This window comes from Artemia sp. Qi Xiang Cuo, chromosome 14 (genome assembly GCF_049724085.1).
Source record: "Artemia sp. Qi Xiang Cuo chromosome 14, ASM4972408v1, whole genome shotgun sequence".
Classification (NCBI taxonomy): Eukaryota; Metazoa; Arthropoda; class Branchiopoda; order Anostraca; family Artemiidae; genus Artemia; species Artemia sp. Qi Xiang Cuo.
Window position 1 is genome coordinate 4,432,595 of NC_142807.1, and position 23,802 is coordinate 4,456,396.

The window sequence follows — 23,802 nt, forward strand, 5'->3', positions numbered from 1 at the left end:
TTTCGGTTGGAAGAACAGAAGTATCATTATTTGTGTGGATGGAAATTCTGTGAGAATTTTGATCTTCTACATAACTGAAGCCATCACAACCTCTAAAATAAAATTTTCTTACTAGTAAATACGTTACCTAGATTTTTTTAAATACATTCAAGTACTTCATAGAACTAGAAAAAGAATATACCTTCAAATAAAATTGCCGTAAACTAAGGTACTTGCAGTATTTGCCACCCTAAAAGAATTTCATGGCGGGACTGATGATGAACTGCCTTCCTATCTACCCCTGTGCTGGTAGAAATGGGAATGTAACATTTTTGCTGTTGAGTAAAACAATTTGATGAATTCCTACTCGCCCTACCTCTTTCAACATTTACCTGAAGTCTCGTGAATACTCAGAAGCTTTTCCATTAAAATTCACTTTTTTAGGAAGCTAACCTACCCCCACCAAAACAATGTTTCACCCTCCTCATTATAACTAATCCACACGTACTAAGTTCCGCGCGTGACCAAATTTTATTACAAATAAAACGTATCAAATTGGTTTGATCCAGCTCTGCCACCGTGGGACATTACTTTTTTTATAACAGGAAAGCCTAAAACATAGTTATTCATACTTTTAAATCAATTAGCTCCTCAGAATTTTTAAATTGATTACAAATTCATCCACTTTGGGGTAAAGTTGTAGTTGTGTGCCCTAAAACACTAAGAAAATAAAACTTTCCCCTGGTCCAATCAGTATGGTAACTTGAAAAGGAGCCTTAAATTTACGCTTGAAAGAGCTCCCTCCCAAATATTTTGGACCTTTGGTTTGATACAATCTCCCCTGAAAAAAAAAAAAAAAAAAAAAAAAAAAAAAAAAAAAAATGCATCGACAATGTTTCTTTTGGGAAAAAAAGCGAAATTCCACATTTTTGATGATTGGAGCTTGAAACCTGTACGGTAGGGTTCTCTGATATGATGTACCTAATAAAGAGCTTTTCAATAAGATCGTTTGCTTTTTTGGGGGGATGGGGGTTCCTTTTTTCAAAAATCAGGCCAATTTTCTCAGATTTTTGGTTTTAGGTGGGTAACAATAAACTGAAAGAATTCTAAATATTTAGAATTAGCATAAAATGCCAATACTGCCGGGGTAGTAATTTTCACTAGAATTAAATTTTTAGTTTTGGTCAATATTGGTCCAAGTCACTCTTTACATCTAGTTTTTTTTCACAAACTGATAAGATTCTCTTATGACGAATTTTTTTTTTGAACTTGTTCATTTTTTTTTAGTTGAATAGGATAATAAAAAGAAAGAAAGGGTCAATTTGACAGCTGAATATTAAGTTTAAATTTTGTTTTTCTTTCGATTTTCTTTTTCTTAATGTATGAATGTATAACGCATTTAAGTTCGAGGGGAAGAACTGTCCTGTTATGAAAGAGGTATATTTTAGATGGCCGTTATAAAATCAAAAAGTGGCATCTGTGCAAGCAGGATGATTTTTGAGTATTTCTACTCCTTGTGTAAAGTATTCTAAGGCGTAGGAAATTGTATAAAGGCAAGTCTACAACTGTTATAATCTACGAAAGCAATTTTCCTACCAAAAAAATTCCTGAAATATATTCCATGTCACCCAACCATCACTGATATCTTGGCGTTTGCCCCCCCCCCCCGAAAATTTTCTGCCGGCGCTCTTGTATTTAACACAGAACGTTTGTGAACTAACTAGGCCAAGTTCTTCTTTAATTGCTTCAAAATCTTTGACAGCGACCTAATTTGACGGAGCATTGCCATTTGCATAATATGTTGAAATATTCACTTATCATGCCAGCCGATACAAGCTGAAACCCTGACTGTTTATCACCTGAAGACTGATATTTATGCCCGCCATTTGAAACTAAATATGCAACAATTCAGGAGTTTCTAATACAAAACTGATGGTAACAACTTTTAGTAGAAACAAATAAACTTATGGAAATGCCTTTTTTAGAATTAATTAGGAAAAAAAACACTAAAAGTCAAGTTGTTCCTTTCAAAATCCTCTACAAGTCCATGTTAATTTTATTATACTTGTGTTTGCCGTTCTTTTAGACAAGTTGAAATGGACTTTGCACGAAAAAGCCTAATTTAGAAAGCCCAGAAAAAAAAAATAAAAAAAAAAAGCAAACTCAGATTATGTTGCTGGATCAGGGGAACAGATAGAAACCAAAATTGATGCCTTTATGCGTCTGCTGTCGCCAGACAAGCTAAAAATATTTAACATGGAAGCGGTAGCCGGTAACTATTCTATACCGTTCCCCCTTAACCATTACCATATTTGTAAAAACAGCGGATTGGCCAGTAAAATATTACCATTATACAGCCTTTTTCAAGCAGAAAAAATCTAATCAGGGAACAACCCCTGAAAGGTTCAAGCTAAGACAGACAAAATTAGGCTTGACCACTTTTTTTCCATGGACAACAAGCAACAGAAAACTTGCATAATGTAGGGCCAGGGTCCTGGAAAGGGTCCATGCTACACGTTTATTGGATCTTCCGACTACTCTGAGATATCTAGCAATATAATAATTTTGAAACGATACCATTAGGGTGCTAAGGAGGGGCGCTGGTTATTCTTTATTTTTACCCTTAAAAAGAATACTAGAACTTTAAATCTTCAATGGAATTAGCCCCCTCTAACCTCCCTACGACTGCCCTTTCCATCCGAAGGGGCTGGAAGAAAACAGTAGCAAGCAAGCACTTGGCTCTTTACTAAGTCAATGCTAGTGAGTGGACTTTGATTCAAATTGTGCATGATTTTTTTAATTATCCGTTGTCTTGGAAAGAAAATAATATAGACTAATTAATTATCATTAATTAGGATCAAGTTTGAGAGAGAGGGGAAGAGAGGAGAGAAAGAGAGAGAGAGAGAGAGAGAGAATTCTTTTAACAACAAACCACAACAATAAAGCCATAACGAACAAAAAAAAAAAAAAAAAATACGGCATTGGACTTTACAGTCCCTACTGGCGGTGCTGATCTCCATTTATTGACCCTTCAGCCAGGAAGTGCAATGGGAGATTGGGGGCCAACCATCCTGGGAATTCCCACACCCTTCCTGTTTACCTTCCCCAGATTTCTCCAGGTACCCATTTAAAGCTGGGTCGACTCTGGCTGAGCTTACAGAGTCACGCCACTGACCCCCGTATCAAAGCAAATGATTGGGTACACTAGGATTCGAACCCTCGTCCTCTCGGACAAAGGATCCTAAAACCAGCGCACCAATCAAATCAGCTTCAATATTGTTCCTCTGAAAGGCTCCATGCCCAGGAGTGAGCTAGGATAAAAATAAGGTTCCATGGCAAGGAGAAAAATGGGATAAAAACAAGGGTCCATGGTCAGGAGGGAACAGGGGAGAAGTTCTGAAACATACCCACAGCCAACTCATTCAATTTAATCAATTGCTACAATAACTACAAAATTACTTTGTTATTTTCCTTAAAACATATGCTCATCTAAATAAAGAGTTTGGGGAGGTAACTTACTTGGATCATGTTCAACTTTAAAAGAAGCTCGTATTTCATCATCCGCATTAGGGTCCATCCTGAAATAAAATGGGGGTCCATTACCCTTAGACCTATCATCGCCATCTGTGGCCAGTATCTCAACAACTTTACGTGGTGGAACATGTTCTGGCAGAACGGGTCTGTAATCTTTCAAAAATCGTGGAGCATTGTCGTTGATATCAAGAACAATTACTGTTAAAGTAGCAGTGGCAGTTTTAGTCGGAACTCCATCGTCAATAGCCAAGATTTTAACCTAAATAAAATTAATATAAATAATAATAATAATATTTTAACCTAAATAATAATAATAGCATTAATTTTAATTCTGCCCACAAAAACACACAACAAATACAGAATAAAAGAGATCACACTTAAAACAAATTAAGATTTCAGTTCACAATCTGAACTACTCAAATGAACATATTCAGCGGATACTAAAAAAGTTTCTTATTATATAGATGTGCATAAACAAATTATTATTCTTATAAACACTTATATGATATCAATAAAATCAATGTTACTAATAAAATTATGGATATTAATATTATTAATATTAATAAAAATAATAATATAACAACAATTAATTGCTATTATTATCATAACACTTGGGCTAGAGAGAGGAATTATTCTCGCGAAGAGAATTACAACAATAATAATAATTATTACAATAGATAATAATTGTAAATTATTATAACCCTTGCACCAGAGCTTGTATATAGGCATATTATTTAATTATGAGACAATTCATATTGGAATCTACGATGGATTGTCTCAGAGATGTAAGGTATATAATAAAGATACCCCAAAAGCCTATCCTACAACGTTAAAAAAGGTTTCGGGTATTAGGCGTGCCTATAACCAATTTATAATGATGGTGATGGATATTTGACGACAGTGTTGCCCCGTTTATTGAATAACTAATCTGCACAAACGACAATTTCATTTTATATAAATAATGTTTATCAAGAGCTCATAGCTTCAAACTAGCAAGTGATCACAAGAAAACTTATGATTATTTCATAAATTTCATAAGTTCTATTTAATTCTCTTAAATTATTTTTGTAAAGATCAAATGTTCATAATAAATTTGCTTTTAACAACATTCATGAAAACATTTTTGGAATAAACTTAAGATAGACAGGCACAACCGCCAAATCCATCGGTTACTGAAAAAATACTCGGCTAATTAAACCACAGGGCCCATTTTCTTTGTTCCTTTGTTTTAATTTCATTTAATTTCAGTTATATTAATTTTTTTTGTATCTTTATTCTTATATTCTTTTTATGTTTTACTATATTATATTTTATTTATTATATTATTACCATCATATTCTATTTTATTCCTTATTCTGTTATTATTAAATATTTAACAAAATAGTATATCTAATACTATTACTACTACTAATAAATTACTGGAGCACCAAGCAATCTGAGGCTAACACGGCATTTTAGAGAAATAGAGCTTTTTTCTTTCGTTTTTTAAACAAGTTGTTTAATTAGTTTGCTTTTGAATAGTTTTGATTAGTAAGTTTTGAAGTATTTGATTAGTTTGTTACGAACATCTTCAGAGACTGGTTACTTTAGTAGGCTACACGAAATCTTTTTCCAAGCTTGTATTTTTTTTCTTAATTTTTCTCCCAATTAATAGGTTTCTGAAAATTTTTAGCAAACACACTTAGCAAACAATTCTCGAAAAGCTAATAATTAGCTAATAAAAAAAATTCTCGATTAATAGCTAACATGTTATTCAGTAATATAATTATTTACATAACTATTATATATTATCATATATGTAATTATTACATTATAATTACAGTATAATTATTAACTAATAACAACATCAAAAGCTAATAGTTGAACGGTGGACAAAAGACTTCATACAGACAGATCTTAGAAAAGAAAATTGAAGAAATACGACAAAATCAAAATACAGCCAATTTCTTTACATTCTACCATCCCTCAAATTATCTCGGGTTTGTATGCGTAAGTCCTCCCCCCCCCCCCCGAGAGTACATAAGTACAAGGTTAATGAATGGTGCTGCGTTACCTGATGTCTAGGTAAGTCCTCACGGTCGAGTGACCTTTGAATAGTAACTGTTCCATTTCTATTGATGAAAAATTGTCTCCTTCTATCAGAGGCTCGATCAATGGCGTAAGAAACTTTACTTTTCCCGCCCTGAAATCAAACATTAATATAATACACAAATATTATATGTCTAAATATGTTTATTATAGCTTATCTATTCTCTCTTTACCTACATGAATGCAGAAAAAGCAATATAATAATTAAACAAGAATAAAATCAGAACTAACAAAATATTACTTGTGAAGAGAACGACATAAATAGGTATTTTATAACGAATACTCACAATAGATAGCTCAATTTTACTACGGGTATGGCAACAATACTATTTACCCAGAAAATGAGACAGCTGAGGGAAAATATATTTTATTGTCTCTAGGTCGCTGAAAAAATCCACCATATTACTGATCCATTTTCATATTGATTTAAAATATTCAATATTTCCGGAAAATATTATTTGTAGACTGCTGGTAACGTTATATGTAATGAAATGGTAAAATGGACCCGAAATTATAAAAGAAAGACATTCCGTCACACTTCGGTGCTACAATGGATTACCAGAAAAATATGTAGCAGAGGAAGATGAAATAATTTGAGTTAAAATACCGGTAAATAATCAGGTTCTACTTTATACCTCAGATCCTCTTTCCTCCAAAGGTACTAAAGGCCCATTCACAAAGAGACTTTACTAATACCGATATTTAGCTAGTGCTAACTTGAGCCAATCAGAATTTTTTTTAGAGAATTCTTTAGCCAATAACAATATTCTACGAAAGATCTGATAGGCTTAAATTTTCACTTGCAAAATCTCGATACTAGTGAAATCTCATTATGAACTGGTCTCTAAGGCATCAAAAAAAGTCGCCACTCATCTTTCATCGATGCAGCCACCAGGGTGTCTTCCTATCGGTTTGAAGAGAGGCGTTAGGATTCTGCAGATCAGTTTGATAGCTGCATCTTAGTGGGACCTCCTCTTTTTCTGGAGCCCCACGGCACCACTGAAGATCCATATTTGGAATTCGAACTCCAGGCATGGCAGTCAAGTGCCAAAGTTTCGTCTACTGGGACGGTCGGAATCCGTCATAAGCGCATGTTTTTAACGCATAAAAGTTTTTCCCCCAGCTGTTGATCGAAATGCCGTGCTTCCGAGCCATAGCGGACTGTGGAGGGGAGGCTGCTATTGAGGAGCGTCAGTTTTACTCACATTGAGCACTTTCGTTTGTCTTTACTAGCCTTTAATTCTTGCTTAATAAAAAATAACCTTTAACAAACAATTGTAATCGAATTTCATAATCCAAACACGTGCTTGATGTCACTGTTGTCAGATAAAACGTCCAAAACTATGCACCAAGTTTGGGTATATCTTAGCATTTACATTGACATAAATATATCATTATATTCTTTTCCTTTTTTAAACTAATCGTATCAATCTTAAAATTCTATATACTTACAATCTATCAAATAGCGTCCTAATGATAGATTGGTGAAAATAGCGTAAGTGTATTCAAGCCATCAAAGAAAGTAAACAGATTTTTTTGAGAAAGGTATCAAATTTTCAATTTCAGGTCAACTAGAGGAGGTATGAAACTAAATGAAACCCTACTATTTGTGTCCACATTTTTAAAAGGGAGTATGTTTTTAAAAATTGCAGAAAATTTTTCTCCAGAATACAAATAGCAGGCCAAACTATAAATTCTTAAAAAAAAGAAAAGATTTAAAGTATTTTCTTTTTCCCTGAAAAGACTACGTCAATATAAAACGAACAGAAATTAATTAAAAAAACTTTTTCCACAAAATAAGTTTTTCAAAGAAAAGTAAAGAACTCTGTTAGACAAAAAATGAGCAAAAATAAAATCAAATAATCTACCAAGCGTGAAACAAATCAGCATCGATAAGTAAATGAAACCCAAAACGAACAGAAATTACAATAAATAACCGAGTCAAACTCAAAACGAGCAGAAATTAACAAAGTTGGGCTCAAACCCATATCCATATGTGCAGTGGATTGCTATATGCTAGCGCTTTCTTCTTTTCTATTGAGATGCAGGCCGTTGTGTCAATTAATGAAAATGTAGGGGTAGTATTCAAAATCTAGGGGAATGGGCAATTGTTTTATTTTTTCCGTGGAAGTACCAAACAAGGCATTTCCCAATGAAAATACCAAAATATAAGGGGGCACATACCCCCCCCCCTAGTTGACGCCCCGGGGCACAGTCACAGGAAACAAAATCTTCGATGAAATTTTCTCATCCTACATCTAATTTCTTAATTTTTTGCTAATATTTTTATACCTCTAGAATTTAATGACAATAATATAAAATTCGGCGAAATACCCAGATATTGAATTTTAATCGTTCAAGAACTTTTATTCCTTAACTAAAAATATTCAAACCTGCAATTTTATGTTACTTGGTTATTTTTCAACTACATCCGAATATGCACGTTTCCTTGTCACCGTATCCAAATTTTATGGATAAAGCCTTGTTGATTTTAGACTATATTTCCATTAGGAAAGCAAAGACGAAACTATTATTGGAGAGAAAATACAAATATTAGCTGATCTATAGCTGAAACTCATTTCTCTTTCTAACTTCATTTATTATTATTGTATTGGTTTATTATTATTTTATTATTATTACCGTTTATTCATTTCTTATTTTGTGTATATTAGGATTCAAACTTTTAAATTTAACCGAACGTAACTTACTTTTTTTTGTTTCTTTAAAGCACCAAGAATAATGGAAACAAAATATAAAAAAATAAAAAAGTATAAGCAAAGTAAAAAAAAAGTATAAAAAATATGAAAATTCAGCAAAAACTAGCTAAAAGTATAAGTCACCAAATAGTTTAAGAGGGCGCAGCTTTTATTTGAAGGTGTAGTCAGATATCAACAAATTATTAAATGTGTAAGTTCTTACGGAACGAAAAGCATTGTCAAATTTAATGAATTATTTTGCTGATCAATTTTCAATGTGGCAGCACTGATGAAAAGGTGGCACAGCCATTGGAACTTAGTAATTTTGAAACAACAAAAAGGAAAATCTTAGAAAATCGCGTTTCACAGGTACGAATGAACCTAAGCTATAAAATATCTTTATTTTGTGTCCTTATTACTTTTAAAAGACAAAATTGTTGTTTAGTGTATATTACACTTATAAATTTTGACCAAACATACCATGTTTTCTTTTTTATGCCTTAATCACTGCTAATAGAAAAAATAAGTCTCTACAATAACCTATAAAGGAATATGGTCTAGCTGTTTTGGATAAAAGCAGTCATCCGGTTAACCATTAACATACGTGGTGTCGTCAGAGGACACCAGAGGGTGATTTTTGGTGATTCTGCCGTAATTATGACTAATAGTTTAACCTTGATTTTTTTTTACTCCTTCTGGATGACGTCAAACTTTTTATATATTTTATTTAAAAAAAAAATAAATTTTTTTTAACGAATTTAAAAAAATAAAAAAAATTTACGATCAAAATTTTTATAGTTGTGCATAAAATACGCTCTTCCAAAAAAAAAAAAATAAAAAAAAATAATAAAAGCGCACACGGTTCCGGCAGGACCCCACTTGGTATACTACGTTACGACAGGTTTTTTTTATTTCTTTTTTTACAGGATCTGAGCCGACATTAATTTATAAATAAAATAATGCATCTCCAGACGCACCAAAAACGTATTTTGAACAATCTTACAGAACAAATAGTTGAGAAATCAGGTTTCCTCAGAAGACCCCAGCTTGATAAACAATGTTGACGAGATAGGCAACAAGTCAAGGGATCAAAAGGGGGATAAATCAGGAGCGCGAATTCACAAAACAATACAGGGGGAAGAGAATTGTTTTTTGTTTGTTTTTTTCAATAAAAATACCAGAAATGAGTATTTTTCAAAATCTAGTGAAAGGGACAAAAAACTCAGGGACCCCCCCTCCAATTGAAATCCCCGGGAAGTATATTTCTCTCTATATCTGGGAAAATAGCCATTTTTGATATTAAAATTGCGTGTTTTCATCTTTTCAATTACTATTTTCGGGGACAATTCCCCCTGTTTTCTCCTGGAAAAATTTGGGAAAATCCCGCGAAACGCAAAAATAGTGGAAGATCCGATTTGAGCCTTATACTACAATTGAAATGAAAATTTATCATTAAACAGTAGAATTTTTTAACACAGTAAAAAAGCGCCTTTTAATACAAAATTAATAAGAAAAGTCCGAACATTTCGGCTTCACGTCCGGAAACCTTTTATAAACGGGAAATATATATATAAACCAGTTTATACAAAACCTAGAAAAAACAACAACATACATGGGCTATACAAACAGAAAGATGAAAGTCAAGAGATTACCTGTTTCTATAGTTTGATAGTAAACAGATTACCTGATCTGGGTCAGTGGCCTTGAATGTTTCAAGGCTCTTTCCAATTTCAGCATTTTCATAAACAGCCACTTCGATGTTGGCTCTCTCAAATATTGGCTTATTGTCATTAATGTCACGAACTTTGACGTTCACCCAGGAATACGCCACATGGTACTTATCATGGTCATTGTCTTCACCCTATAAAGATTTTCAAGGTAGAATTTAAAGTAAATCTTTAAACCCTGTTCTAAGGCAAACAAATAAAAAAATTACAAAAGAGTAATACCTAAAAAACTTTTTCAAGACAAATTTCAAGTAGCCCTTCGCTCAGCTCATAGCTCGGATACACCACAGAAGAAGCCAAAGCAAATTTGAAATTGTTTTGCGAAAAATTGTTTTGCGAAACTGTTTTGTAAATTGTTTTGGAAAAAAAGCTCGGCACATTTTGCTTTTTTTTATGATAGAAAGGGACTTGAAGAGACACAGTCGGTGAAGAGAAGCATAGGGGAAGCCTCTTTTGGATCCCAGGGATCACCAAATTTTACTCTTTGATAAAGAATAGCCTAAAGGATATGGAAACTTATAATAATAGAAACTTTTTGTCCTCTAAATGACGGAAAAAAATTAACCAAATATCCCGATAGTTTTTTTTTTATTACTTGTACAGGCCTTGGCTATGTTTTGATTGTGGCCGACGTTTATCCCCCTCAGAAAATACCCCCCTGTGGAAAATCCTCCCTCAGAAAACATCCCCCCCCGCAGCTGGTTGGTCTCCAGTCACTTTCAACTTATAAAATAAGGACTTGAAAACTCAGTTTCTGATCTAATGAGCACCCTCCGAAGTTTTTGCGACCATGAGGTTGAGATATGGATGAGGAAGGGACAGCCCCCCTAATATGCGGAATAAATTCTGCTCATTTTGGGGTTTAATGTTACTCTTTAGTTCCATAATAACAGCGTAGACCAGAAATATTCCCAGAAATCATAAGGGAGTAGATATCATTTTCATATTTTTGATGCATTTTAAAGTTTCTTTTGTATCCCCCCCCCCCAACAAAAATCCTGGGTACGGCCCTGGGGATCATACATCAATTTCTACCTCCAGCCTCCCCTTGTATCTCCGTTACAACTAATTCTGTGTTTATCTGATGATTCAATTAAAGCTTGGATGTTTTGGAATTAAAATGCACCCTTTGAGTTATCTCCGTCCCTCCCAAACTACAAAACAATCAGAGAACCCCATTGTAGAAGTTTCGGCGTCTTTTTAAGTTTTGTAATTTTTCCACAGCTAACAAATAGTATTTGTTATTGGGAAACATACGAAAATTTTCTGCAGGGGGGATTGTCTGGGCGAATTTTCGGTGGGGAGTAAATCTCTTTGGGAATAATTCCTTTTCAGCGAGGATGTATTTTCCGGGGGGGGGGGGGTAAACACCCCGAACCGTTTTGATATATTCGTTAGTCTTCCGTTTTTCCTTGAGTTTTTTTAATGGCCTGTTTAAATTTAACAATTTTGATTTTTATATATTTTCACTGGTTTTACCAGTTTTTTAAATCTTTTCATCTTTATTATGTAAAGTTTGTTGTTTTTTTACCCTGAAATTCGATAGTGATAGTCTAAAAAAAACAAAAAACTAACACGACTTAACGTTTGGAAACTCTGTTTGACCCAAAACTGTAATCGACTTCGGTTTAACCCAAGGACTTTCAAATATAAGTTTCGATACGCCTGAAAAAAATTATCTTTGTTTGAAGCACATTTTTGGGGAACACACGCCCTCAAAAAAGAACTTTTCGTTGTAAATTAGGTTCCCCTTGGTCGAGGAACTCGTCCAAAAAAAGTTTATCGGGCTTTTGTCTTGCCTCATTTTTGGGGTGTCAATAATTTTTGTTTTTTCTAAATTAGGATCCCCTTATCCCAACATCTTAAAGATATAAATTTTGAGCCGATCACACGAATATTTTGGCTTTTTTGCCCCATTTTTGGGGATTATATCCTTGAACTATTTTTTTTAGCATGAGGTCTCTTCCTTCTTCCTTGCATACTTGTCATTTCAGGTACTATAAATATAAGGAAAGGTAAAGAAAGCGGATTTCTGTCCCCACTAGGCCTACCAGTTTAAGGTCAACTAGCCTCATTAACCTGCCGATATTCTCCCAATCTAACCTAGGCCAACGTTGTGTAGACTGGGTTTTGACTGAACATGATTCTTGAAAATGTAAAATGCTGAATAATTATAATAACAGAGAAATTACACTTTTGGTCTAGTTGCATTTTAAATTATCATTTTCTTCAAATTTTCTAATGAAATCGTTAGAAGCTACATAGTAAGTGGCGCTAGTCGTTCCTCATCTCTATGTCTCATATCGTAATCCCCCCGCGCGATCCCTATCACAACCCCCTCCCCCACAATCACGATCCCAACAATCCTTATCCTAGGCCACGGAATATCCAATTCTTGTAAGGTTTCCATTCTCTTTGGAATAGCCAACGAAATGTTTTGTTCTTAGAGCTCTCGGTAGATGCATATCGTTACTCATTATGCTATATGTAGCAAACTATGCTTCTTTTCCCTCATCTTAGAGGAAAATTTTTCCTCATTTTCCTCTTTTTCCCGCTATAATCCATATGTGCAACCCTTGCATAAGAACACTGTTAGAGACACAGAACTTGACATTTGTAATTATCTAAATACAGTAATTGAGCCTTTTTTCTCAATCGAATGTAATATATTGCTATTACGCATGTCACAGCTTTATATCATAAAATTATGGTGATAAAAAAAGTCCTAATCTCTATAGTGACCGCAATTTTTCTAAGTCATGCATAAAGAAAATACGAGTAAAACATACCCTCTAAAGAGGTATTCGCAATTTGTTTCGCTTAATACTCACACAGCCTCGGGACTTCAGTTGGAAAAACTAGAAGAAATAAATGAGGTTGCACAGGTTTAAACGCCCACCCTCATGCGCATGTGTAGAGGTGTGTACACAGTGTCTGTGTGTCCCCATGTATCTGCACAGGTGATTAAGATTGATTTCGGCGCGAAAAATGCTGAGGTGACTTGACGCAGAATGACAGCCAAACTTTGTTTATTTTCACTAGTTCTGGGTCCAAAGCCTTCAAGTTTGACCGACTTCTAGTCCACTAGCAGTATATCAGAGCCAACTCCATAGCTCTAAGACATTATTAAGTATGTTTTTATTTATGGTTGGAAAAAGCCGTGTTAATTTTGAACGGTATTGAACTCGAATCGGGTTAACAAATGATTATTTTTTTGGGAATCCAGAAAATTCAAAAATTTAAATACTTTTTAAGAAGATTCAAGACTTTAAAATCATTTTGCGATCCTCAGCGTCGGCTGACCGTCTCAAAGACAAAGGGCCCAATAGCGAATTCTCCCAGAAGACATGCCACCATTAAGAGCTATTGAGAATCGGTGGTTTGACTACGAAAATTGATTAAAAAACAATGCAATTTTAAATCCCCCGTGTCAGCAAGGTTTTCAAGCAAAGTTTGCAGCACTACAGGGAACTCCCAAAGCTTCCGGATCGCTCAAATGATGTGTCCTTTAAGCTGAGATTCAGCCCTTTCGTTAGCTAGAGCCTTTCTAGAGACTGCCCTTTCCTGAACTTTAAAAAGAAAATTCTGCTCCGGTTAGTCAAAAAACAAAATTCACACTTTCTAGTGATGTAGGTTTCAGTAAATCTGAATATCTCTATCTCTAGCACAAAACGGAAGAATTTTTCTAAGATTTCCTAAGATTTTTGTAAGATTTTTCTCAGATTTCCGGGAAAGTAGGTGTCAACTTTTAGTTACCTGTCGTTCATTTGGATCTATTATTCAAGCTTCAATTAAAGACCGCCCGGTCAATTCTAAATAGTCTGGCCACACAAATTAACAAAGTTTATAACGGACTATCTATAAAAATAATGGACTATCTATAAATAAAACCTTACAGTAATTGGGCCTTTTCTCTTAATCCAAACATCCAAATTATTACATTACAATTACGCAAGTCCAAGATTTCTATTAAAATTAATTATACTGATGCATACAGTTCAAAGTTTTTCAAGGACTTAATTAGCCGACGAGTCTTACAGAGGACTCGGTTTTTTATACCTATCATGGTGCAATAGGGACTATGAAGGGCATTAAATAGCCAGGGTATAGATGTTCTAATCCGTGGATGGAGTGACCTGTTTAGTCAAAATTAAGAAACCGAAATTTTTGGTTAAAAACCTAAGTTTTTAGCAGATTATTTCCGAAATATTTGAGGAAGACCAGTTTTACCTTGTTTTATTTATTTATTTAAAGAATAGATTATTTCCAAAATATTTGACGAAGATCAATTTTACCTTGTCATTAACTTGGATCATGAATCGAAATCCATTTTGTTGCTGTTTATCTTCATAGTCTAATGGCTGAACAACTTTTAATGAGCCAGTCCCATCACTGTTTCTTACCATCGTAAATTTGTCAGCACCATACCCACTACTTTCTATCACCTGAAAGGTTAAAATTAGATTATAGATTAATATGTGATATGTATGTCGTCTTGCTATTCCCACTACGTCGATAAGCATCTCTTAATAGCACTTCAATATGTGATATGTTTGTCATCTTCCTGTTCCCACTATGTTGCCCAGCACTTATAGCTGATGTTAGGAAAATGTCATTCAAAAATATTACCGAAACACCAAATAAAACAAATGATATTTAAAATACGAAGAACACTAAAAATAAAATCTAATTGGTTGAGTAGGTTAAGTTGAACATTACGCAAACATATATATATATATATATATATATATATATATATATATATATATATATATATATATATATATATATATATATATATATATATATATATATATATATATATATATATATATATATATATATATATATATATATATATATATATATATATATATATAATGTTTTAGAGGTAATTACTTTGCACAAAAAAAAAAGAAAAAAAAAAGGAGAGAGCGAGAGAAGAAGAAGAAAAGGACTTTCATCCTAATGACATATATATATATATATATATATATATATATATATATATATATATATATATATATATATATATATATATATATATATATATATATATATATGTTTTAGAGGTATATTACTTGGCAAAAAAAGAAAAAAAAGGAGAGAGCGAGAGAAGAAGAAGAAAAGGACTGTCATCTTAATGACATTATTTATATATATATATATATATTTATATATATATATATATATATATATATATATATACATATAATGTTTTAGAGGTAATTACTTGGCAAAAAAAAAAAGAAAAAAAAAGGAGAGAGCGAGAGAAGAAGAAGAAAAGGACTTTCATCCTAATGACATTATATATATATATATATATATATATATATATATATATATATATATATATATATATATATATATATATATATATATATATATAATGTTTTAGAGGTAATTACTTGGCAAAAAAAGAAAAAAAAAAAGGAGAGAGCGAGAGAAGAAGAAGAAAAGGACTGTCATCTTAATGACATTATATATATATATATATATATATATATATATATATATATATATATATATATATATATATATATACATATAATGTTTTAGAGGTAATTAATTGCATACAAAAAAAAAAAAAAAAAAAAAAAAAAAAAAAAAGGAGAGAGCGAGAGAAGAAGAAAAGGACTGTCATCCTAATGACATTATATATATAATGTCATATATATATATATATATATATATATATATATATATATATATATATATATATATATATATATATATATATATATATATATATATATATATATATATATATATATATATATATATATATATATATATATATATATATATATATATTAAAGAAAATGGAAAATTGGAGAGTTCATACCTTGATGCAGTTCTGCAGTTTTTAGTACTACTACTACTACTAACAACTCACCGCAGCACCAAGCCACCTGAGGCCAACACATCTACGCACGCTCCTCTTCCATCCCAACATTTTCAAAGACTCTCTTTTTACACCCTTCCTGGAAGTTCCAATTTCCCTTCAATATTTCTTTATGACATCCTACCACCCCAACCGCGGACGACCTGCTTTCCGTTTAGAAAAAAAGCCTGCTTTTTGTTGTCAAGAAAAGAAAAGAAGTCGAAAGTAAAAAAAAAGAAGTTCTGTAAATGCTAAAATATCTTGGCCAGTTTTTGGCTTAGAACTTAGTGCACAAATACGCTGACAAATAAAACATTTAGTTAATGTATGTTGAGCATCATTATGTTTCATTTTTTTAGCTCACGACCTGAGAGGACATTTGTCCTACGGATCAAAAACTCACTCCGAGAAAAACACTATTAAAGATTTTGAAATCTCCTTTTTGAGCGCTCCATAATTCAGTTAACAAAATTGTATCAGCTTAAATTTTTTCTTTGGCCATTAATGATAGTGATAACATATAAGCAGGATAGCTTAACATATATGACAGGAATTCGATCAAAGGATAATTTCGCTCTCTTAAAATCTGTGAGATGTCGATTAGGAGAAAACTAAATTTTGTTGCTAAGAAATGGAGTTCCAACACAGATCACTCAAAAGAGCGAAAAAATTATAGCAAATTGCAAAACATCTCAAAAATTTTGGTCTTTTACAGAATAAAAAAGTTTCGCTCTTAGGTCTTGATACACCTTAATACAGAAATTTACAATTATGACTGGCAATGTTTAAGGCACAAAATCCTCTTTTTTTTTTTTAAACGTGCATCCCAGTGCACGTACATCCCACGTGCATCTTTTTTTTAACGTGAAACCCAGGTGCATCAAAGTGCATCCCAGATTCGTGAATTCTGCAAATATTTCTAGCTGATTGTAGGGATATTAATTTTTCTTTTACCTTATAATGAAATTTATTTGTTTCATCTTCATCAAGCACTGTCACAGTAAGAATAGGGGTATCTGGCAACAGTGTTCCCTCCGTCTCATCTACTTCCGTATACCATTCAGATTTGGAAAACTGTGGCGGCATATCGTTTATGTCTTTTACACGTATTGATGCTGTTCCAGTACCTATAGATAGAAAAACAAATCTATGTCAGTATTTTAGCTATTTCTTAAAAGAATAAATTTCAATGTCCATTTTTGAGAAAAAACTATCGATTCAGAAGTTTTTTTTTCTTTGCGTCAAGCTCGTCTAAACTTTTTCTATGTGTTTAATAATACAAGAAAATTATAGCACACCATTCCCGTTTATGCGGCGTCGTTATTTTTCAAATCATAAAGCAACGAATAATGATTAAAGGGGAAATGGGACAGAAGAATTAAAATCAGAAAAAGCATAAAAAGAAAACAACACCAAAATGAACGCATCAGAAAAATAATAAAATCGAAAAAATTTTTAAATCAGGAATAATGTAAAATGAGAACAACATTAAAACAGAGGTATCAGAAAAAAGGGTAAATTGAAAAAAAAAAAAACACTTAAATAAATGTATCAGAAAATTGTGAAAGAGGGAAAATGAGAACATCTTTAAAATGGATATACAATGAATGTTAATAAATATACATTATAATGAATGTACGTACGACATACCAAAACGAGTATCGAAGTTCACAGTTCAAAAAAAAAAAAAAAAAAAAAAAAAAAAAAAAAAAAAAAAAAAACGACGATGAGCGACCCAACATTTAGTTACTATTTAATTTTGTTTTCATCTTTTTTTTTCTTCTGTCTTGTTACAATAAACAGATATAGATGGAAGAAAAACAGGAAAATAGGCTTAACAGAGAACTCTGATGTCGTTTTTAATATCAATATTATTCTAGTATAATCAATTTTTAACTGCACACTTAACTTATTCATGTTCTACAGGCCACTAATCGTTATCAAGGTATCATCCTATTCACTGCTTTGAGTTGAAAACGAAAGTTATGAGAATTTGTCCCTTTCCTCATTTGCTACCACAGGATACTACTGGACTTCTACTTTTCTACTATGGGCAGGATTTATTGTCGAATTCCCAATACATGAATGTCGAGCCAATATGCGTCGCACAGAGTGAAAATAATTTTTACTTAATGCCAACAGGAAAATTTTGCTGCAGTTCCCTAGACTTCTGTTTTTAGAAATACATTTTTTCGGATACTTTCATTGAAAAATATCTTTTTTTTGTACGTTCATTAAAAATAAAAATTGCCTCCCCCCTCCCTAGATTTTAAAATACATTTTGCCCTTCCATCCCCCACTACATTTTCGTGAATTGACACTCCTACTGCTAACCACGATAATGTGCCTGAGTTTATAATAGTAGCAAACAATTATTGCGATTAGCCTTGCAGAACTTATGTAACAGTAACACCTTAATTGCGTATTCAATACATATCGTTGAATATACAAATTTTTAATTGCTTTTAATCTTGTTGACATGCTGACTTATTTATTTATCATTTATTTCTGACCAATCTTATAATATTTGTTTTTCTTTTTTTTGGTGTTTGTGTTTTTAAGTTTTGACTGTGAAGAGCAGATTTAGCCCATCTGGGTTTGTGATAGCCAATTTTTTCGGAAATAAATCTTATCTTAAGACTATCCACTTATCCTTATTATTAAATGGTTGAGACCCAATTCCACAACAACAAAACCAGCTAGAGAAACTAAAAAAGGATATTCTAAGTGGATTGTTCTTCGCCTTCTTCTTTTCCAGGAGACACTTAAAGCGTAGCTAGACAACATTTCAGGCATATCCTTGACTAAGCGATTGGAAGCGTAGTTTTGTAAAGGAGGGTTCTCAGGGCAACATCATCTTTTACAATGGGATCTGGGCACTTAAACTTATATTAATAACGAAAACAGCAATATGTTCTAGGCCAAATATTGAACCTAAGTTTTTGAAATTGTCGACAATTCTATATAAAACTAAGGAGTAACTACTACAAGGCCGTATCCAGGGGGGGGGGGGTTACCCGGTTTGAACCCCCACCCCCCGAAATTTTTTACCGACTCGAAAATAAGTCGAAAATTAGTAAAACCTAGGTAAAAATCAGTAAAATTAGTCGAAAACTGAGTCAAAAATTAGTAAACGCCCCCCCCCCCCAAAAAAGAGTCAAAAATTAGTAACCCCCCCCCCTGAACAAAAATCCTGGATACGGTCCTGAACTACTACATACGTTATACAAAAGCTAATCGTAGTAATTATTACCACTGCTACTACTAATAACTCACTGCAGTAAAATTGTAACCATAGCAATTCTTAAATGAGCTTTTGGATTTTTTTTTCTGACAAGCACGATTAAATTTACTTTTTTTTTCGTTTTTTTTTGTGTGTGTGTTTATTGACTTTAAAGTGCTGTTTTTCATAAATAAATTTTATTTTATCTTAAAAATAAATTAATTGTTAATAAAAAAGACTGAAATATTTGTCACAGCGTTAAAGCTCAACTCGAATCTTGAGAAGCGTTCACTGCTCACTTTGGAATACGGTGGATAATATGTGTCATACGAAATAATTAAAACGAGTTAGTATTTGATTAGTATTATAGTATTATAATCTTAGTATTACAACAAGTCAGTCCATCTATGAATTAAAATTTATAGCAAGTGACATTTTGGAGAGTTTCATTTCTTCCAGTTCAATTTTAATTTTTATCCTCGGTCATTTCAATGGGTAATTTTGTTCATTTTTAACACAAATAGCACTATTTATTTTCACCTCAAAAAAATATTTTTCTGTTGACCAGTAGTAAGGCCGACTGTAAATGTTCACAAGTCAAGATAAAACATTTTATGATTTGAGTGAAACCTAACGAATAAACAGTGAAACAGCCATTACGTGCTTAAAAATAACTATAAAGTATTTGTTTATTTAAAATCAGACTTTTGGCGACTAATGTAACTATCAACAAAATAGTGGCGGAGAAAAACAGAACTGAAAGTTCACTGGCAATCCAAACGCTTCACTGCAAATACAGGAAATTTACTCCGGGAATTTTACCTCTTACTGATTTGAACTTGAACCATCTTTTTTCTTGCATCCGGTGCTATATTTGTCAGGTAATAGATCCTAGCCATGAGTGATACTCTTGAGATACTGTAAAACTTCGCCATGAGCGATACAATAGTGATACTCGATACTCACGATACTCGCAATGCAATAGTGTGATACTTTTATGCCATGATACGCTGACGGAGTATTGGTTTAAAGAATAGTGAGATACCATGAAATGTGAGTGACATGCTAATGAGATACTGATAATACCGTGAGATACGTGCTACTTTTCAATAGTGACACTTGCCATGAGAACCGATATTTTGTACAGCGTCAGTTAAAGCAGAAAGGACAGTGAAAATGAAATAAATTTTTGCTGAAAAAGACCTCCATACGCATTTATGCAGTTTTTGGCAGTACTGGGTGCTAAATAATGTTAAAAAGTAGGCGAAAAATCAGTAAAAATAAGCTGAAAACATTTGGCACCAAACAGCTTAACAAGGTTATATTTCTTTTGATGTTGTTGTATTTGGGAATAACAAAAAATGCTCAGGTTAGAATTTCTACGGAAAATTAAGTAGTAAATTTCGCTTATTTATTTTCATAGTTCAACGTAGCACCACTGACGAAATTATGAACCGTCCTAAAAACTTCATAATTCTAAAACAACTAAAATTACCTTTTAATCCCGTTCCATCCATTGCGACAACTTGTATCGCATAGTCTGGCGTCTTTTCTCTATCCAAGCAGCAAACTGCAGTTTTTATAACGCCTGTTTCTGGTTCAATTTCGAAAATCGGAGTACCAGTATTTTCATCAATTACATTCTTTTCAATTGAATACGTCAATTTTGCATTGGCACCTTCATTTGGATCGTCGTAATCAACAGCAGTCATTGTCATAACAACCATACCTGGAAAAAAGGATGTTTTAGAACCTTCCCCTTGTAGCATTTATTGAACCTTGAACCTTCCCCTTGTAGCTAAGACCCATAGTAGAATATGTATAAATCAACAGCAGTCATTGTCATAACAACCATACCTGGAAAAAAGGATGTTTTAGAACCTTCCCCTTGTAGCATTTGTATTAATCAATAGCAGTCATTGTCATAACAAGCATACCTGGAAAAAAGGATGTTTCAGAACCTTCCCCTTGTAGCATTTATTGAACCTTGAACCTTCACCTTGTAGCAACTTCCCCGTGTAGCATTTGTAGTAATCAACAGCAGTCATTGTCATAACAAGCCTACCTGGAAAAAAGGATTTTTCAGAACCTTCCCCTTGTAGCATTTATTGAACCTTGAACCTTCCCCTTGTAGCTACGTCCCCTTGTAGCATTCGCAGTAATCAATAGCAGTCAATGTCATAACAACCATACATGGAAAAAATGATGTTTTAGAACCTTTCCCTTGTAGCATTAGTTGAACCTTGAACCTTCCCCTTGTAGCTACTTCCCCTTGTAGCATTTGTATTAATCAACAGCAGTCATTGTCATAACAACCATACCTGGAAAAAAGGATGTTTTAGAACCTTTCCCTTGTAGCATTAATTGAACCTTGAACCTTCCCCTTGTAGCATTTGTATTAATCAATAGCAGTCATTGTCATAACAACCGTACCTGGAAAAAAGGATGTTTTAGAACCTTTCCCTTGTAGCATTAATTGAACCTTGAACCTGCCCCTTCTGCTACTTCCCCTTGTAGCATTTGTAGTAATCAATAGAAGTCATTGTCATAACAACCGTACCTGGAAAAAGGATGTTTTAGAACCTTTCCCTTGTAGCATTTATAATTCCAATTCAATTCAAAAGTACACTTTAGAAATAGAGCTACTAAGCTCCTAGCTACAAGCATTGAACAAACTTTCTGACTTTTAACAGTAATAGCTTAGGATAAATTTGTCTTCCATAAGCTAGGTTTATAAAGTTAACGGGCTCCTAGGGGAGATCCTGTAAGGGAGGTCAACGGTACACTAAAAACTCCGACTAGAATATTTTTTTTTTCGTGCCAGTGACTACTCACTTACTTGTACTGTCTTATTATGTACTTTATAATGCATGAATGTCTTTAACTGTACTGGAATTGTTAGAGCGAATAATCTTAACAATTTAGTTGACACAAAATGTCGTAATAAAGAATAGAACTAAAAAAAACTAAGTGGTGTTCTTATTTACAAAAAAAGGAAAAAAAGAAAAAATGGCTGGCAATTATTAAACACTGACGCATAATAAGACACAAATGAATTTAAGAAGTGCCTTCTGCGTACAGCAGGGCAGCAGGGGGTTCAATGAGTTTAAAAAGGAGTTTCTTTGGGTTTAATCGGGTTTTTGATTTTGTATTTTCTTTCAAAGAAAATTGCACTAAATATTTCCCTTAAAATTGGCCCACTACCATTTTTCGGTGTGAAAACAACGATTTCCCAAAGTCACGACATTTGGAAAATTCGTTTAACGTATTAATTTTGGAGGAAAAAAAAGGATTTTTTCATATTAATGACGTTGCAAATAGTTATAATAATTGAACAGTTATAATAATTTGGAGAAGTTATAATAAGTTTTGCGGTTATGAGGATCTATGATAAATATTTTAAAAAGCACATTACAGTTTATTTTTCTATTCTTTTTCAAATCATCAAGTAGTTTTTATTTTATTATTTACCCCCTCCCCCTCGAGAAAAATAGCTACTTGTATAATTAATTGCTGTTTCCAAGGCTGTAAATTCGGTCCATGATGACGTTTGAAGTTCTGTAAAAAAGAATGATCGATTTTGACCTTTAAAATCAGCTCTTTCGTGGCTAGTTCGGTAATGTGTGCACGAAAAGGCAATTTTTCTTACCTTTAGGAATGAAACGATCAGAGATGGCTAGGTGTAGCTCGAGAAAATAAAACTTAGAGTAAATTATGAGAGATAAAATAAGAACAGAATAATTTTATTGATAAAAAAATTAATATAACCAAGAACAACGTCCAATTCCCTGGCGCTCCTACCCCCCCCCCCCAAAAAAAAGGAAAAAAACTCAAGCCCTTATTAGACAGTGACACATAACAAGGGACGAATAAATTTAAGAAGCCCTACGGTAGGGATAGGTTTTTTTTTATACATGTGGTAGGGGTTTTAATCAATCTTTGGTGTCGGACCTTGTATTTATTGTCTACGTCACAATATGCTTCTGTGCTTATCACTGCTAAGAAGAAATCGGTACTTGTGCATTATACCCACTCTTTTATACACTGCTAGTTTGGTTAATGCTAATGAAATAAAATAAGATGAATATAGAATAGTTTAGAAACAAATTTGGGCTATATATTTGTACATTACGGGGTGGGGGGGGGGTAAAAAAAAGAAAAAAAACAGATACCCCATTATAATGGTTTATTAACAAAATTACAAAAATTACATTTTACAATTATTCGCCCATAATTATAATTTTATCATTCATTTTAGATCACCTGTTTCACACAACTCGAATCTAACAACTTTTTTATGATCGGGTATCTCTCCCGCATCTGTCCGAGTAACTGCCGCGTCTCATTTGACATATATAAAAGAGTGGGTATAATGCACAAGTACCAAGAAACCTGTCAAATTTGCAAACCAAAGTAAAGCGGAAATCTTGAGAGGACAGAAGGACAGTTCAAACTGTAATACCATCAAAAATAGGATAAACTTAGTTTCTATCAGCTAGGCATAAAAAGATAAGGGGTCCTTGGAAATTTTGTACCAGGTACTTGTAAAGTACGAAAGTCTACTTTGACACAAGCTAGGTATTGATCGACGTACTGTCGATGTCAAATAATTATATTTTTCCCAAGCTGAGCCTAGCAGTCCCTAATTGTTTCACCCCTAAAGTTAAGATA

At 33.0% G+C, this 23,802-nt stretch overlaps 1 protein-coding gene across 1 annotated transcript in view; it reads right to left on the minus strand.

Moving 5' to 3' along the window:
* CadN (neural cadherin) overlaps positions 1-23,802 on the minus strand; it is a 217,471-nt gene that overhangs the window by 65,225 nt on the left and 128,444 nt on the right. Inside the window, exons 17-22 of the mRNA XM_089100597.1 lie at positions 20,627-20,860; positions 16,863-17,035; positions 14,320-14,469; positions 9,982-10,158; positions 5,567-5,695; positions 3,499-3,772 (exon numbers count right to left, since the gene is read on the minus strand). Of these exons, the coding sequence (XP_088956723.1) occupies positions 3,499-3,772; positions 5,567-5,695; positions 9,982-10,158; positions 14,320-14,469; positions 16,863-17,035; positions 20,627-20,860 (1,137 nt within the window). The remainder of the gene's footprint in view (positions 1-3,498; positions 3,773-5,566; positions 5,696-9,981; positions 10,159-14,319; positions 14,470-16,862; positions 17,036-20,626; positions 20,861-23,802) is intronic.